Source organism: Varanus komodoensis, unplaced genomic scaffold (assembly GCF_004798865.1).
Source record: "Varanus komodoensis strain SLA01 unplaced genomic scaffold, ASM479886v1 scaffold143, whole genome shotgun sequence".
NCBI lineage: Eukaryota > Metazoa > Chordata > Lepidosauria > Squamata > Varanidae > Varanus > Varanus komodoensis.
This window is the reverse complement of record NW_025335417.1, coordinates 179,185-197,720: the sequence shown is the minus strand read 5'-3', so window position 1 is coordinate 197,720 and position 18,536 is coordinate 179,185. Positions and strand designations below refer to the sequence as shown.

Sequence of the window (18,536 nt, the reverse complement as noted above, 5' to 3'; positions counted from 1 at the left end):
CTATAGGTTTTGACAATATTAATCCACTAGTGCAATCTTCATATCTTTTAAATTCAAATATTTAAGCACAGTTGATTCATTAAATAATAATGCTCACAATAGAATAATTGCCATTAGTTTTCAGAAATAATATACTACTAAGAGTGCTAACTGTTCTATTTCTGAGATGATGTCATGTTGCTTCAGTAGATGGCATTGCATTGGTTTATATTTTTAATGTTTTCTTCCATTTAGAAGACTTGGAAATGGATGTGCCTAATTCAGGACAGGGCTTTCCAGTATGTTTTTCAGAAAATGGCATCAGGTGCCAGAACTTGAATCTTACACACACTTTTACTTGTTTTGCTTGTGCTTAGAAGGCTGGATGATCAGAAGAGTATTCTTGTCCTGTATAGAAGTGATGCCTGCTGAAATTATGTGTAATAACATTTGGAGTGATAACATGTATAACTCTCCTGAAAACAAATAGTAAAAGTACCAGTTACAGCACAATCCTTTGGTGGAATTTAAACACTTTAAAACAGGGGTCTCAAACTCAACTTACCTGGGGGCAGTCTTGGTGAGGCTGGGCCGCATCAAGCATTCCACCACTGCGGTGGTGGTGGGCCGCTCATCCCGCGTTGCTCCCGGAGGTGCTTTGAAGGCCACAGGGCCCCTGCCCCATGCCCCGCCCAGCCCGGCAATTGGCCCGCGGGCCACAAGATTGAGACCCCTGCTTTAACAGGATTAGGAGGGAGGGAGCGCATTGAAGGTGCCTTGTCCATGTAAAACTCACAAGGAAGCAAACTCACCCGCAGGTCCTTTTATTTGTGGTTTCCAGCTTCTGTCGCAGCTGCACTGCCCCAAGTGCCAAAGCCCTCTCCTCGCCTGCAGCCTTCCTCACCCCTGGTTCTAAGGCAAAGAGTGATGTTGCCTCTGGGGAGGTGGGGAGCTGTGTGGGCATTGGGTCTGATCTTGCTGCTCCTGTCTGGCTGTCAGCGCATTGCAACAACACCAGCCACTTCCAGCTTTCTCCCAGAGGCTGCTTTTGCACATCTCCCCTCGTTCTTTCCTCCTCTGCTCCCTCCCTCCCTCCCTCTTCCTCTGCCCAGCCCCTCCTGTTTGTCTAGTCCCTGCCTTTATTCTCTCTTCCCCAATGCAGCTGTGGCTGCTCTGACTGCCAATCCCCAACGCAGCTGTGTGTGTGCCCGTGCATCCCCACAAAGGGCATCCCACGCCTTGTTCCTCCCAGTCTCTGGCCACTCTCCGGAGACTGCCATGGGAAGATGAGTGAGCCCCTCCACCTCCTGACAGACACCCATAGGAATTTTGGAAGATTTGGCTTTGTGGTCAGGAAAGTGTTTCAGCCTGCTAGCTGGGACCTTGACTACCGGTCCTCCCCCTTGCCTCATAGCTGGCACCAGCTGTATCTCGGAGGTTACACAAGTGCTTTGGATAGAGAGTTGAGTGGGTGTTCTGAGCCAGTAATCTAATGTTACAAAAAGTTTTTGTAAGAGTTGGTTGCTTGCGATTCCAATTAGTTATAACAATTAGTGTCTATTTTCTTTGCCTTTCAGGCCACACATCAAAAATGTCTGCAGATGTTCCAAGACAAAAAGGGGTATGGCGACAAACCAGAGCTCTTTTATACAAGAACTGCCTAGTTAAATGGAGGACTAAAAAGAGTAGTGTTCAGGTGAGTTTTCCAGCTGTAATTTAGTCTGTGTTTTGAGATTCAAATGTAGATTGATTTGGGATATTAAAAACAAACAGATGTGGCTGCTTTGATGGCAGTAGTTCATTGGCATGGGACTCCATTTTGACTAGACTGTTAAAGTTGTGCTCTTGTCATAAACTGCTTTGCATAATGTGGTTAATGATACTAAAGGCAATATTTTAGTTTAGAATGTCAGTGCTTCATCCTATACATTACCTGAACAGTATAGGTAACAGATATGAAGAATGCATATGACAATTATGATGAGCGTCTTTTGAAACAACCTCACCCCTCTGAGTTGCTGTATTTACGATGTTGCTGCATTTCCCTGTGGCCAGAGGGCACTTTGTTGCTTTTCTACCCATGCTTCTTCTCTTTCTGTTGCTACCAGCTAAAGGGTCTTCAGGTTTTTAGGAAGCTTCACTGTTCCAGTGAGTCTCCAAAACAACCCTGACATAATAAATATATTGATAGAATAGGACCCCACATAGTGGAGAGATTGAATATATGCCCGCAGAACAGCTAAAATGAGGCAGAATCCTGGGTGAAACATGGGCAGCATGCAGGAGGAGCATTCCTATGCCATGTCCTGTAATCTATGGCTGTGCACATGTTGATAGTTTAGCATCATACCAACCATATGCATGGCACAAGAATTCCCCCCCTGTTGTCTTCTGTTGGCCTCAGGGTGAGAGGATAGGTTTTTAGGCCTGCTGCAGTGCTGCCTATCAGGCAGTGTGGGGTGGGAAGGAGCATGGTCAAATGGGCTGCCAGGAAGAGCAGTGGGCCAGAATGTCTCATTGTGTCCATGAAGTTGCCCAGATGTGCCTTGAAGGATGGATGTAGGCTCTGTGTTGTCCCTGATAGGCAATTGTGCCCTGGATTTACACTTGTGGCCTCCAGCAGGTAAAATGCAGCTGTTTCACTGGGGATGGATAGGAGGCCAACAAACGTCCCTGCTGTTGTCTGCTGCTATGGGTGACTGGTTGAGAAATTGTTCTGTGATGTTTGCAATTTGAATTCAGATTTAAGAAATGTCCTCTCTTTTGTCCTGTGTGACTGTTTTGGCCAAGCAACCAAAAGATGGGTGGAACTGTGTTGTCCCATGAGGCTTGACCTCACATCTTCAGGCCCGCAATCTCCTATACTATGGAATGAGCTAATACTGTTGTCAGTGTGTGTGTGCCCATGTTACGTTTCCTGGCTCTTCTCTGGTAAAAGAGTGGAGGGTCACTCATCTTGAGCATATTGGTTCCCTCCATGTATGGGTAGAATGTGGGGTTTTTGCCACATTCAATGATTGGTGAACACTTGGCACAATTTCCATCTGTCTGTCCGTCCATCTGTCCTTCCTTCCTTTTTGCATCCATGTGTTGCTTCAAGGTTTTACATCCATGTAGCCACCCACATACCTGCAGCCAGAGATAGGTGATAAAGCCCTCTTCTAAGCATCAAGCACAGAGCAAAAATAAACCGCAGACTTAACGAGGATGTTGGGACTGGAAGGTGGTGGCTTTATTTCCTCTCCTGTTTAGCTCCCGGTTATGAATAAGCCTGGGCCACATTTCGCTTGCTAGAATTGGGCTCCCTTCTCACTACCGTGAGGAAGGCAAGCAGGATTGTTGAACCTTATAAATGCAGATTCTTGTGATGTTTAACTACCAAAACAGGGCTTAAGTGGTGACATAAAAATTACCATTGTATATAACTAGTAATATATAGGGAAATACTCAACAATTCTTGTGTTTGAATGGAGGGCACCTGAATACAAAAGATGGAGGTGAGGGTTGGGTGTGTTGTTGCTTTTCTCCCCATTCTGCAGTCTAACAAGCTGCATTACACACCAGACTGTAGGTTTACAATTATCTGCATATCTTATAGTCCTCCCTGGTGCAAGCAGAAGATGATATTCAGATCTAGCTGCACCCCCTTTTGTTATTTAAAAGCAATTTATTAACATTGTCAGTTGGGTACAGTTGATGACACTACAAATCTCACTGTTTTTGGACTTTCCAAGTGGCGCTGATGCTACAAACCTGGGCCTGATTATGCTGTGTCTGTATGCTCAAGCCCATGGCCTCCTATGGGGTTTGGTCTACAGATGTAGCGTTAGACAGTTCATTCTTATTATTGTACTTTTAATGTGTTCGTTTCATTTGTGCAGGAAGTCCTGCTTCCTCTCTTCTTTTTATTTTGGCTAATACTAATGAGCATGATGTATCCAAACAAGAAATACGATGAGGTGCCTGATTCTGATCTTTATACTGTGGACCACTTCAGCATCTCTGAGTTTATTGTTGGCTACACACCACCGAACGATGTAGCACGAGAAATCATGCACAAAATGTCTGCAGAATACTTTACTGAAGGTACTGTAAGCTTTTGCACTACTCTGCCCTTCTGGAAACGTGTTTTGTTGTTTTTCTTGTGCTTATTTGAAAGACACAGTCAGATATTCTCTGCATGGAAAATGTTTCTTGAATCATTTGATTTTTGTCACATTAACTCACTAACCATGCATCTAGTAGTGAAAGAGAAGCAGCTTCCAGTTTGGAAGCATGTGAAGCTTCAGGTTTGTGTAGGAGGAAAGGTTTCTATACTCCCTGAACAGAACCTAACCTCCCAACATGTTTCTCATTGGTGAGAGTGTTAAAAGCCTACACCCACAACTCACCCTGCCTCTGATATTAGGAGTGGGGCTTGGACAGGTGGAAGAGTTGAACTTCCTACTGGGCAGAATTCACAGTGCTGCTGACCAGGAGTCTTCACCACAGTCAGGCGCCACTACTTTAAGCATAGAAATGTTGCATAGCATTTATACCTTCCAGGAGCAAAGAAAACACACTCAAGATTTTTGTTTCTCTTAGCAGAACAACTGGGTGAATATCCCTTCAGCTAATTGGCATCCTGAGTGTGGCAAGCAGAGTAGAGTTCACCTTCCCACATGTCTTGTGCTGCTTGTGAGTGAAAGAACGGGGTTCTGCCATGTATTGCCAGTTTTTACATTGCATGAGTGGGAGACACTTGTACTGTCATATGGTATCCATCATATGGAGCACACACAGAGCTCTAATACATAGGATGGAGGAGGAAGAAACGTGCTGTTTTGCAAATATGATAGCTTTGTTTATTAACAGGATATGATGCTTCTCAAAGCAGGGTGGATTTGATTAAATCAAATTGATTAAAATCACAATTTAAATCACTCATCAATAAGAGTAGATTTAAGTCATGGTTTTCTACATAATTTGCATGCATGCTTGCCTTATCCCTAGGTAGAGGAACTTAATTGAAATATTCCCAAGCTGGGTCTCTTTTACAGCCTGCTGCCATTATAGGTTTTCTCCTCCAGGGAATGACAAACCTCAGGCTACACACAAAAAGATCCAAAGACTTGTGGAGTGCTCTGTTCAAAAGAGTTCACTTTCATTTTTAGTGCTTGCCCCACCCTCCTGACACTTAGCATCTTGTACAGATCTATTCCACCCTCAACAGTCTTCTGTTCATTGAATTTTTTAAAAACTTGGCACTTAAGAGGTAAAGGGTTGATTCTGCCTACATAGTTTTGCAAAGCAACAATGGGATTAAGGTCTTTTTCTCAAGTCTGTATGTTTATTTTATAACATTTTTGCTGTGCAGAAGAGGCATGTGCTCTCTGCAGACACAAATTCACAGCTTTGAGAACTGTAAAACCAAGCATCTGTGATAATATCTTCTAGACAGAAAATTGCCCAATAATCTTTCAGAAGCCTCTGGAAGAGCATGGCATTGTGAAAGGATTAATGGAATTCATTTACCCCAAAATTTAAACATTGCATGAATATACAGCCTCATGCTACCTAATTAAAAACTAATCCTTGTTTCATGATGAATAGCCTTTGGACTATAATGCATCTTAAATAGAAAACTATCTTTAGATAGATTTTTCCTCAAAAAGCATTTTATTTTAAAAATCCATTTTTTATTTTTTAAAAATCATTGATTTTTATCTACCCTGTCTCACAGAGATGTATGATTTTTCACTTTAAATAACTTCAGGGACTCACATCCAATGTGTAAAGTTAGATATGCCTAAACAGTATATTCTTGGCTGGGCTAACAAATGTTGCAGCTAAAATACCTGATTGAAGTTCTTTTGACTCAGAGGATTCAGGATGAGATTAATTAGGATAAATGTTTATCTTTTGCAGGAATAATTACGGAAGAATTTCTAAGTGAGCAAGAAATGCAAGAGGCTAGTCTCCGTACTCCCCGGAACTTTGTGGGTGTAATTTTCAAGAATTCTATGTCCTACGAGCTCAGATTTCCTCCTGCAAAGGTCCCAGTGTCTGCTATTCATGTGGAATCAAGAGGTTTTATAAATATATCTATATATAATATGTATATCTACTTGTTTATATATATACTGAGTTGCTACTTTCACAAACTTATGCAGTTGTATAATTAACAGGTGGAACAAGAGCCCTGTAGAAGATACTTTTTCCTCCTTTCCCCTAGTGTGATATAGTGCTAAATATAGTGCTGAAAGGCTGAGTTTTCTGGCTGGCTGCCAGCTGTGAACTGAGTGCCCCCACTCTGCTAATGTTCGTCCCTCAGCATTCCGTGGCTTAACTGGAGACTTACTGTAATCGACAGACCCACGTAGTTTGCCTGATTTCTCAGTCTGGGGTTTCATTTCTGTTTTCTCCTATATAGAATCTGAAATGAAATGAAATCGGCCCATAAAAAATGAAGAAATAATTTATAACATCTACAACTGAACCTCCACAGAGACATATCAGGAGCTTCTCCCTGTCCCTCCCTCCCTCCCTCCCTCACACACACGCACACTCAAATGCCTGTGCCCTCAGCATTCCAAAGGGCTAGTTTGGGTGTGTCTTTGTGTAAATCATTTTTTTCAAACTATATTTCTACATATTTAGGAGAATTCCCAAGTAAATATACCACCATATTTTGATTAGCACCATTTCATTTCCAAATAAGCATGCAATCATTGAATTTACAGTTAGAGGTGATGATGTATTTGCATATGTTTGCGTGTTATTTAAAAAAAAACCAATTTGCATATCTGGTCTTGTTTTCCCTGTGTCATTGGATTGAAAATGAAGATCTCAAGAATTTGTTCCCTTGGATAATGATATTAAAATTTCCTGCTAGGTGAAAGCAATAGAGAGGATTCCTTTCCACATGATATTTTTATGTTGTGTAATGTTTGCAGGCAGCTCCCACTCTGCACAACTCTTGTATCTTTTATGCAAGTAGACACAAGTAGACCAAAATACAAAATAGTCAATCATAGGAGTAGTTTGCAGGTTTAAAAACTCAGTGCTGCCTTAGATGTCTCTTATGAACAATGGTGTGTTATATGCCTCCCTCTTACACATTATTTAAAGGGTTTCTGTACAGGGGGATCTTGGAATTATGTATGGAATTTCTGGTAATCTATCCATGTAGGTATCGTGCAGAAACTAATGTCATTCTAGCTTTAGCAATTTTGAATAGTTAAAATGGGTTTAAGTTTTCCTCTCATCATTTAATTTTTCTACAGCTAGTTGTCCAAGCCCTTCCAAGATATGTGAAGCTGAAACATACTGGCGCTATGGATTTACAGCTTTACAGATCTGCATTGATGCTGCAATAATACAGGTATATGAAAAGAATCAGAATGTGAAAAACGCCAAATTGTAATTAATAGCCTCAACTTGGCCAGCCTATCCAGAAGGATGCCATGGTTGATGGTATCAAAAACCACTGAGAGGTCCAGGAGAACCAACAGCGACGCACTCCTCCTGTCCCTCTCCCTACACAGGGCAACCAAGGCAGTTTCAGTTCCACAGCCAGGCCTGAAACCAGATTGAAATGGCTCTAGATGGTCAGTTTCCTCCAAGAGTGCCAGAAGTTGTCCAGCCACCACCTGCTTGAGCACCTTGCCCAAAAACGGGATATTAGCCACTGGCCTATAATTGGAGGCTACCTCTGGATCCAAGGTCACCCTCTTCAGGACAGGCCTGATCACCACCTCCTTCAGACGGGCGGGAACCCTTCCCTCCCTCAGAGAGGCGTTGATGACCTCCTGGACCCAAGTACCTTAGGCTTGAATTATATCCACAGTTACCTGGGAGTAGATTCCATTGTATTCCATGGGTTTGATCCCCTGCTGGCATCTACTAGTGGGTTAATGCTGCACAGCAGAGCAGACTGGGGTTCCTGTGAGGAACTGCAGGAACTTCATTAATATTTAGTGACTGATATTGCAACTTTTGGCTAGTAAAATCCTTCATTCTAATATACACACATGTATATGGGCTGTGACATCACTTTTTGAAAAGAAGTTACAAAAGCTAGTGAATGAGGATATTACAACTAGGAATCTGGATGTGATTTGTAACCAGGATTTATTTATCTATTTTTAATTAATCCTGCTTTTTCTTCAAGAACTTCAAGCTGCTAACAGCAAAAGATTTAAAACAAGTGTTTGGGATAATAGTTTTGGGGAACTCAAAGTAGTTTGAGTGTCATGGCTTTCAGTTAGGTTGGCAGTATAAGCTAATTAAAATGCACATATTATTATAGTTATAAGTTATGACTTTGGAAATAAAATTTGCATAATAGCAGCAGCATGAACACTGATTTAACATACATTATATTTTTAGCTGAAGACTAACAATTCAGTTCTGGAAGACCTGGAACAAATAAAAGCTGTCATGATGGGAGAGTCTGCCGTTATGGAAATAGATAACTTTCCTCGTGCAATCATTTTAATTTACCTAGTAATAGCATTTTCACCATTTGGTTATTACTTGGCAATCCATATTGTGGCAGAAAAGGAGAAGAAACTGAAAGAATTTTTAATGATAATGGGACTTCATGACACTGCTTTTTGGTATGTATGTGCCTTTGTTCTTTGATGTTAAGGAAACTATAGATATTGTCTCATTATATTCCTTCATGCTACTCTAGGGAAAAGAAACACATCATATCTTGCTCTTAAATTATCTTATGAATAAGTTATTCCCATGACATACATTTTCTACTATTCCTAATTTTCCCTGGTCTATTTTTGAAAATTAGGTAGGTCTCAACAATAAATGCTTTGAATGGTAAGAGATTTGGAGCTAAGTTGCTACTATAATTTTGAAAAGGTTGGTGGATATTCTGAAGTACTTTGTAATCCATGTCCAAATTTATATTAGTAAGTATTAATTCTATATTTGCATTTGCCCTAATTATCCTACTGGTGTTGTTGTTAATATTATAAAATTTAATATTAGCCCCATTTTAGTGTACATATGATCAAAGCTTTGCATGGACATTTAAATAATAAAATTCTCATCCAGATGTGCCCTCTCAATCCCTGGTGGGTTTGGGCAGATCTTTTTCATTCAGCACTACTCAAAGCTCAGTTCTACATTAGAGCTGATAAATTAACAAGACATCCGAATTCTTCTCTTGAGAGAGGAGGGTCAACTATAATGGTGGAAACACTCTCCATCAGGACCAGGAAGCATTTACCGATCTTCAGCTGGAAAAGAAAGGGCCTTTCTCCACTTCCAAGATTACTTTCTGGATTACTTCATGGAAAGCATGTTCCAGTGGGTCTTGCTTTTGAAACTCACTCCACCCCACAGAAAGGAGAGAGAAAAAGACTGTCTTAGGACTGCCAGGAGGAATGAAGAGAAGGGTGTAATGGACAACTCCTCACTCAGCCTTCTCTTCTCAGTGCTCCTTCCCATGGTGGACCCCTATCTCCCATCCTCAGCTTACTTACATGGAGGCTTAGCTGGCAGAAGCAGCAGAAGAGTGTGTGCTTGGGGCTGCTGCCGCCAGAAGCATGTTCCTCAGGGCTGCAAAAGCACAGTAGCACTGCCTTACCTGTCCTCCAGGAGGCCACTCCAACTGTGATTCTCCTAAGCAATCCCTTTCTCTGCATAAGTGCTTGTGGCTTCTTCATGGTCTCTGCATCACACCTATTGGCTCTGTGCCTGTATGGAGCCTTTTACTAGAAAGATTTAATAGGAGTGTTTTGGCAGGAATCCCTCCCCTACTTCAGCATCCATATAAAAGAGAAGAGGTCCTGTCATTTCCCTCGGTCCTTCTTTGACCTCCTTCAGTGCCTCTGGAAGTTCTTTCTCTCACTAGATTTTTTTCTGATCATGTTTTCTTTCTTTTGTCACCTTTTGGATAAATTTAATGTCTTGTTCCTATATGCCTGATCTCTTCTTCTCCTTGCAAGCCTTTTTTTCTAAAAAGCCTGCTCCATTTTACCTATTCACCAAAACAAACAAACAAACAAACAAACAAAAGAAGCCCTCTTTGTGCTCTGCTCTGTTGGACCTTCCTTGTATTTTTTTCTTCAAAAAACATCCTGGTGGCTTTCAGGATAGGTAAGAGAGGCAAAGTGCTGTCTCCACTACAGGAATCCAGGTAACATCTTCCCTTAGGCATGACATAGCCAATAATAGATTCCTCTCAAAGCAAAAGTAAGGAATTTCATTGTTCTTCTCCCCTTTTCAAAGGATGGTTATTCATCCCAGTCGGGATTATCTGTTTTTGATCACCTCTATAATTCCAGTCATCTCACACTCTCCTTCCCTTGTACATGGATCCAGGAGAGTTGCAGTTACAGGACAGAGTCAAACATTGGGAACAGATTCACCCCAGCCTTTGGTAGATTAATGCCCTCTACCATTGGTACTATGAGGAGTAGGGATAAGAGCTGTTATAAGCTTTGCTCCTCCCATAGACAAAGACACAAATGATGTGGCAGATCCTGGGTCCAGCTTCTCACCTCTCATCCCTGCTTGCAGCTTTTCACCTCAGATTGGACAGAATTTCAGGAGACCTTGGGAACAGTTCTCTCAGACTGGGCACTATTTCCAGAGGAAAGAACCCACATTGGTTGGGCCAAATTATAGCCCTGGTATGTTATTACCCACTTTACTTTTCTGAATGTTCCAGCTCCTCTTAAGAGAGATCTAACATGGGAGCTTTTCCTCTATCTTGAAGAAAATTAGTGTACACTTTTAGAGTTATTATGATGCCATTTAAAGTGGTTTGTTTAGTACATTACTGCCTTAAGGAATTTGTTGCAATATCTGTGCTACAGTAGCTTTGCTCCATTCACAGGAAGACTCATTTCTGGGATATCACTTTGTACTATGATGTACAGCATTTAATTCATTTGATTTCAGCTTATATTTCCTAATGGTTTCTGTGAAATTGCACAGTTGGGCATTGTGTCCATGTAGGCAAGGTTGGCATTTTCTGCATGTTTAGTTGAGAAGAGGGCTATGCTACCCCTCCTTCCAGATGATGAAACATCTCACTGTGTTGACTCTGCTGCTGTGCTGCATGCCTGGGGCACTGTGAGGATACAGAGAAGTGCTGTATCTGTTGTCATCCACTCTGTACACTGTATTGCCTTGATAGTCTACCTATCTAAGTGAATGTTGCAGGGCAGATAGCTGCCATAAATTGCCAGATTTTAATCCCAGATTTTAATCAAAGAGGCAAGCAGAAATTATTCTTCCAGACTTTTATCTGTGTGTGTGTGAGACAGAGAGAGAGAGAGAGAGAGACTGCCCATTTCATCAGTCGTGGATTCATAGAAATGAGGGACGTTCATATTTTAAATTTCATGTTTTAATGCAAACATACCTAAATTGAATTTTCTGAACCAGTACACAAACCAGTTATCCTTTAGCATTTGCAGTTCTCTGATTTTAAAAAAATGCTTACAAAAAATTGTGTTTTAGAAGAAAAGGTGCACAAAAATACACATCCTTAAAAGGAGCACACAAAAATGCACTAAAACAGAGGAAGTTCCTTGCAACATTGTATATGATAGGCAAAACACTGGGCAAAATATGCATATTAGAATTTGGTCTGATGTTTGTAAAACTGTAATTAAATATGGGAAAAAGATGGAATTATTTGCTCTTTGTGGGCAAAATACCTAATTTTGCTATTGCACAGATCACTATTCAAAATACCACAGGTAAGTGATTTCTCTATAATTGCACAGACAAATGAGAATTCATAAAATTTCATTGTGTTTTTCCTTTTTCTAGGCTTTCGTGGGTCCTACTGTACACCAGTCTGATATTTGTCATGTCCCTTCTCATGTCGATCATTGCAACATCCTCTTCGCTGTTTCCCAAAAGTAGCAGCTTTGTGATATTTCTCCTTTTTTTCCTGTATGGAATCTCCTCCGTAAGTGTGTGTGTGCATATATGTGTGTGTGCTCATTGTCAATATACTGTGGATACTGAGGGTGTTGTGTTAGACCCATTGCTGTTAACATACTTAAGCAGCTCATTTCTCAGCCTGGAACAGTAGCAAGTTCAAGTTCCTTACCCCAGCACATAAGGGATCTAAAATAGTTACATCTGTGTATACATTTTGGCAGACTTTTTTCCCATTTTATGTTGAATGTATTAAAATGGCTACTAACTTTATTATTTTCCCACCTCCCCCATTGTTAGATTTAATTGCAATAGTCACTGCTTTTCTTTTTTCCCCTCATTTGCAAGAACTTTAAGGAGTATTTTGTAAACTTCCTTTCTTTTTAGAAAGGTTGCCATTCATCTGCAAAAATTACCATTGATTTTAGTGATCTTAGACTAAGAGTTTCCAACCAAACTGAATTTTTAAATATTTATCTTACCTATATAATGATGATGATGATGATGATGATGATGATGATGATGATGATGCTTGTAGACATTTAAGTGTATCAGTGGGTGGAAACTAGATGCAGTCCTTGAGTACTAATATTCTTCATACGTAGTATTCTAATGACAAGAATATTCCCTAATTCAGTGAGCTTTGGCAGTAAAACTATTTATTGGTTTCTGATGTGGTTCTCTGTTCTGATTTTGTTTCTTCCATATGCTCATTTTTTCTGATGCTCAGTCTGCCCTTTAATGAATAAAACAGTTTAAAATCTCATGCGAGGTAAGGACTAAGAGTGTGACATAATTACCTAAAATGTATCTCAGCTATTAATTTCTGCACCTAGAATCATAATTGGAAGGTGTTATTTGAAAAGAAAACCTATTTTTACTTATTGCCAGGTAATCTGTTTTAATTACATAAAGAAAATGTCACTGTGCTTTATCTTACCTTCTGGCATCTGTTACTTTGGCCTCAAAACCAAAATGAGACAGTGAATGTTACCACATTAGATAAGTCTCAAGCATCCTTAGGAAAGAGTTCTTGATATTATGAAGTCAGTTGATTTCTTGCACCAGGTACATTATTGATCTGTAATAAGTATTATATGAGTAACTTTGATGATTGAAAAAGATTATAATTAATGTAAAAAGTAGTACTTTAGCATCTTTAACCAAGGATTTTGTGTATTGAAATAGTTGTTCCCTTCCTGTTTAGGTTTTCTTTGCATTTATGTTGACTCCTCTTTTCAAAAAATCAAAACATGTTGGCACAGTTGAATTTTTATCAACCTTGGCTTTTGGTTTTGTGGGCCTGTCGATTGTCCTTTTGGAAGATTTTCCGAAGTCCTTTGTGTGGTTATTAAGTCCTCTCTGTCAGTGCACATTTTTAGTTGGCATTGCTCAGGTTAGTAAATTACCTTTTTTTACTTCTTACTGTGATATATTGACTTGCAGGAATAGTTATTACACTGTGGTTTGAATACTGCATATGATAATGTTTAATGGTGCAATCCAGGCCAGATTACCTTCAAACTTGGAGGATTAAGTGCATCCTATATAAGGTGGAAGGAGCAAAAGGAAAGGTTGCCCTCATAGTCCCCCTGCTATGCAAAATACTGATTTCAGTCATCTACAGATCACACCCTGGGATTTAAGGAAAGGAGGCTGAGAGTACCTTTCTTTCTTACCTGCCAGAGTGCCCCCTCAGTCCCATCTCCAAGGTTGCTGCTGTAACCTCAGAGATGCTGTCAGCAGTTTTTTCTGCACTGGCTGTGCAGGAGGGAAGGTGCCCTGAGACTGGGGCCCCCATTTTGCTAACCTTAGCAAAGTTAGGTCTCCAGAGAGTTGAGTTTCAGAGAGACGTAGTTGGGCCTCCAGAGAGACATGGAGATTGCACTGCCCATGTTTCATCTCAGACTAAAACTAGATGTGGCTAATATTTACCTCATTTGAATATTTTCAGTAACACATTTGATTATTTTCTCATCAGTTAAAAGCTACTTTTTGTTTTAAAGTAAAAACCACGATTTCTGTAAACAAAGAGCACTGTTCTTAGAAATGAGCATGCACACAAACATAATATGATAAAAATCTTTCTTGACAGATGAGGTTCAACATCCTATTATGCTGTACTTGTTTGGGATTGTTTACTTAACTGCATTTAGCAATTTTAAAGTGCATTAAGAAATTTGCATTGAACCAGTCATCTGGTTGAATACAAAAGGCAATGGGTTTAAAAATCCATTAAAAATTGAAATTTCTTAATAATTGGGTGGCAGTTATAGCTTCATATATGGAAATCTTGGCATATAAGCACTCTACATTTTTGAAAGAGATCCTCAATCCAAAATGAGTCCAGAAGGCATGATACTGTAGTCCTTGTAGGGCATGCCTGGGACCATAGGGCCTTCTGGACGCCTTATTCTGAAGCTATAGACACTACTACATCTTTGAGAAGGGGGCTCTGAAATCTCATCCCTGCAGCAACCTTTCACAGCCTCCATGGAAAGAATTGCTGCATCTGCCTTCTGATGTTGCAGAAGTGGTCTCAGAAGATGCGAAGTGGTCTGCAAGGGAGCGTCCTGGTGGGAGAGGGAACAGCATGACGAGGAACCCTATGGCTGCCACACCCAATGTGTCATTCTGGGCGAGTGCAGAGGGGAGAACAACAGCAGGAAGCTTAAACTAATCTTAGGAGGGAAAGGCTCCTAAAACTGCAGTGACAGGAAAAATATATTTTGGATGGAAATATATTTCAATAGATGAGGGGGTACCCCCCAAAAAACAGGAATTATTTTCTGCAGGGTGGGCCCCTTGTAGTACAGGCTTCCCCCACCAGCTGAGTGTTCTAGGAACCCCAGCTGGGTGGTCATGAGAGGCTATGTTTGGTTTCACTGAGGTATTTTTTGGAGACTCTTTCAACGTATTTGCCTATTAACAGTACATGACAGTAAATGCTGTTTCATAGCATTTTATTTATTATTTATTTATTGGCAGGTCATGCATCTAGAAGATTATGAAGAAGGAACTGCTTTTTCAAATTTAACTCATGGCCCTTATCCACTGATTATTACTCTTACACTGTTAGCCCTTGATAGCATGCTTTATCTACTCCTAGCAGTTTATCTGGATCAAGTTATTCCAGGTATGTTTGAATTTTTAAGAAAAATACATAAGAAGTAAACCCCTCCATGTGGTTGGTGAAGGACTTAGGTCCAAATTCAGCACAAAGTCAGTGGAATTATGTAGATTGCAACGGATGTAATTGATGTAATCCATTTCACTCAGAGAAGCATGCCAACCCATTAAATAAATAAAGATGTTCAGTTACCAACCATATTGGGAAAAGCAGATAGATGACATATTCCAGGGAGTGAATTCCTTAAATGCTGGAGAATGGGTCATTGAAGACTTTCCAATATTCAGTTTGTGACTCCTTCCATTTTTCCTTTTGAGTTTGAGGTTGTTGCTCTGAAAAACAAATAAGCAGCCTGTATGGCTCAGATAATACTTTCCCCATAATTTGTCCAACATAAGCAAAAATTCTGTCGAGGAATTATGGGATTTGCTGTCCAATGTATCTAGAAGTCACCAAGATGGGGTAAACGGGTGTAAAGTAAGTAGGAGAAGGAATACTTAGGTGTAAAGCATTAATACTGTGCCATATCATGGTGTGGAATTATAGCTGAACCATCCCAGTAGTTGGACGCATGATATGCGACAAATGATACCTATGAACAAAATATCATAGGCTGCTGTCCAAAATCATTCTGCAAAATCTTTTAAATGTATGTTCCTGTTGGATTCAGAAAAATTTGCATAATATATATCTGCTGATGAATTTGAGCAAAACAATTATGTTTTGGTTCATGATGAAAACCAGAGGACTTACTCTGTGTTATTTCCTGAATCAAGGTTGAAACCCAAAATCCATTTTTTTTCAATAGCCTTAAAGTCAGGAATTCATAAATGTGGAAAGCCATCAAATTTATGCATCTAATTTGTATCTGTTGTGTCCAACTTGTATGTATGCATTATAAACCTTTCTGTTCTTTTTCAATTTAGGGGAACATGGATTGAGGCGAAGCTTTTTCTTTTTCCTGAAGCCCTCATTTTGGTCAAAGCAAACAAGAAATTATAAGGAATTGTATGAGAACAGTATTAATGGGAGCTTAGAATTCAATGAGATCATTGAACCTGTATCTTCTGAATTTCAGGGAAAGGAAGCTATCAGGTATGATTGATTACTGTGTCATTTAACTCCAACTGCTAATGTGTAATATTAATATTTTTGTGGAAATGTGATGTATTAACTGGATATGCAACAACTGTGATTGGTGGTTATCTGTGTGCTCAAGCAATGCCGTGAAAGGAAATATTATAGCCACACCTCTGTGAAGCAATGATTTTTATCGCTGAGCACAGGTGAAGAAGAAAAGTCTGCATTAGGAGAAGGCACTGTTAACTATGTCAGTTTACCAGAGTGGGTTTGATCCAGATTTAGTCATATATACAGTAGGTCCAATGAAATCACTGGCACTAGCAGTCATGGCTGATTTAAGTCCCATTGATTTCACTGCATTTTCTGTAAGCATGACTTACCTGGATCCAGCAGACATAAGCATACATAAGTGTCTGTGGAAGTGGTCCAAAAGCACACACATGTAAGGTTTGCGTGGGATGACATTATTGTATGCACCAAGCATTTTGTCGTTGAGAAAAAGGAACAAGGAAGACTGCATACATCGAAGTGGTTGAATAGTAACTTCTGCCTAGGAAGATGAAGCAAGAAATAAAACAAAGCTACTTTAATTTCATTGCCAAAGAGACAGATGCACTTTTTCCAATGGAAGTTAGTGTATTTTCTTGTTAAGACCTGGTACACATGGCACCAAACCCATCCTGGGTAACTAGCCAAGGTGGCTTTTTTCTCCCAGTAAGCCAAAGTAGTACTGTGAAAGACATGAGTACCAGTAGGAAGTGATGTATGTTCTTTCCAGCACACACACCAAGTCATATTTTTCTTAATGTGACAGACACACAGATAAAATAAAATGGTCTTTATGGATTGGAAATGCTCCATTTTGCCCTTTGAAGCAGGCTTACACTTTATTCTGTAGTGAAACTTCTTTTCACATGAGCTTCTGCTTATGTAGCTCAACCAGTATTAATGATAAATCTGGGGATGGAGGAAAAGATGGTCAAGCTACATGTTCAGGGAAAAAAATGGTAGTTTCTTTCTGAACAAAGGATTTTGGGAGAGGATTCCCCACATTTATTTTGTCTCAGGAGAACTGTACTTCTCTGAATATGTGGTAGATTAATTTTCACTGTTAAGTGAAGCTCTGTTAGCTCTAGTAATATAACTACTAAAACAAGCATGGGATCACTACGTATTGTTTGCTTTCATCTTGCTAGGGAGAGAGTTCTGAATCACTTTTAAAAAATAAAATTAGCTTGTCTTCTTTCAGAATCAACTGTGTCCAGAAATCTTTTGTTAAGAAGGGTGAATCTGTGGAGGCTCTGAAAAGTAAGAATTTTTAGGTTTTCACCTGTCTGCCAGAAGCGGGAGTCCTTGTAGTTCAGGTGCTACCCATCTGTTGTGCTGATTTTTAATTAATGAATTCCCCAATTTGCCACCCAAAAACGTGAGCTATCAATAAAACAAAATCTAAATTAAAACATAAAAATAGATACTTTAAACCATAATTAAAAACACGATTATAAACATGACACTAAAAGAAATAGAAAGCACCCAACTCATTAAAACCCCCTTCAGGAATTGGCCAGCTTATATGCCAAAGGCCTGTTTGAGTAAGAAGTTTCATTGCTTCCTGGCAGGGAAGAAACAGACCTTGCCTCCTTTCACAAAGTGTTCCAAAGCCTGGCTGTAGCTACAGGAAAGGCCCTCACGTCCCCATTGAAAAACAGGAGCAACAGCAAAGTGTGGGGGTGGGTTTGTCTTAGTGCTCAGTCATGTATTAAGTCTTATTGCTGCAAAGTTATATATTAACTATAAAATGTTATGTTCAATGGCAAATGGACATGTTTTCTAAGTTTGAATGAAAATATATTCTATATGGTAGTGTCTGAATATGCATAATGAAACTTGAAGAAGTGCTTTCTAGCGCCATGAATTACCTCTCCCTGGTTCCTTTCTTCTATTAGGTTTATCCTTTGACATATATGAAGGTCAGATCACAGCATTACTTGGACACAGCGGAACAGGAAAAACAACATTAATGAACATCCTTTGTGGGTTGTGCCCACCTTCTGATGGTAAATATTGTTTAAATGTATTGAGAGCGCCAGATTTGGGGGCAAAAGAGGCAGTATCTCCTTCTGCTGTTGCTTGGAGGGTTTGAATGCATTTCGGGGAGGGGGGGGGAAGAATGTGGAATACAGCAGTAGGAATCCCTAATCCTAACCCCTTTATTCTCTGGGCTTCTTTGTAGAGTAAGAAAAGATAATTTCAGGATATTGATAATAGATTTTGCTGGCCCATTTTGTTTACCACATTTTCTAAATTTTATTTTATAAATTTGTGCACTAGTATGTTGATGCAGAGTAATAATACTATAAAAACAAACAAAACATCATCTTTATTCCTCCCTTTCTGCATGACCCCAGAATCCAGTTTAATGTAATCACTCCCTGCAAATTAT

The 18,536-nt window shown here is 39.9% G+C and overlaps 1 protein-coding gene across 5 annotated transcripts in view; it reads left to right on the top strand.

Moving 5' to 3' along the window:
* The window catches only part of LOC123020196 (cholesterol transporter ABCA5-like), a 62,398-nt gene that overhangs the window by 8,911 nt on the left and 34,951 nt on the right, over nt 1-18,536 (top strand). For 4 of the 5 annotated variants that reach the window (XR_006414029.1, XM_044423628.1, XM_044423627.1 and 1 more), the window contains exons 2-12: nt 1,557-1,675; nt 3,861-4,065; nt 5,887-6,048; nt 7,245-7,342; nt 8,350-8,579; nt 11,767-11,908; nt 13,088-13,276; nt 14,869-15,016; nt 15,937-16,105; nt 17,343-17,401; nt 18,040-18,150. Coding sequence is in view for 4 of the 5 variants with exons in the window: in XM_044423628.1 (XP_044279563.1) it covers nt 1,571-1,675; nt 3,861-4,065; nt 5,887-6,048; nt 7,245-7,342; nt 8,350-8,579; nt 11,767-11,908; nt 13,088-13,276; nt 14,869-15,016; nt 15,937-16,105; nt 17,343-17,401; nt 18,040-18,150 (1,618 nt within the window). In the remaining variant the exon portion in view is untranslated. Of the gene's footprint in view, nt 1-1,556; nt 1,676-3,860; nt 4,066-4,566; nt 4,657-5,886; nt 6,049-7,244; nt 7,343-8,349; nt 8,580-11,766; nt 11,909-13,087; nt 13,277-14,868; nt 15,017-15,936; nt 16,106-17,342; nt 17,402-18,039; nt 18,151-18,536 lie in introns of those variants that run through there. The other variant, XM_044423630.1, reaches the window with a different exon arrangement.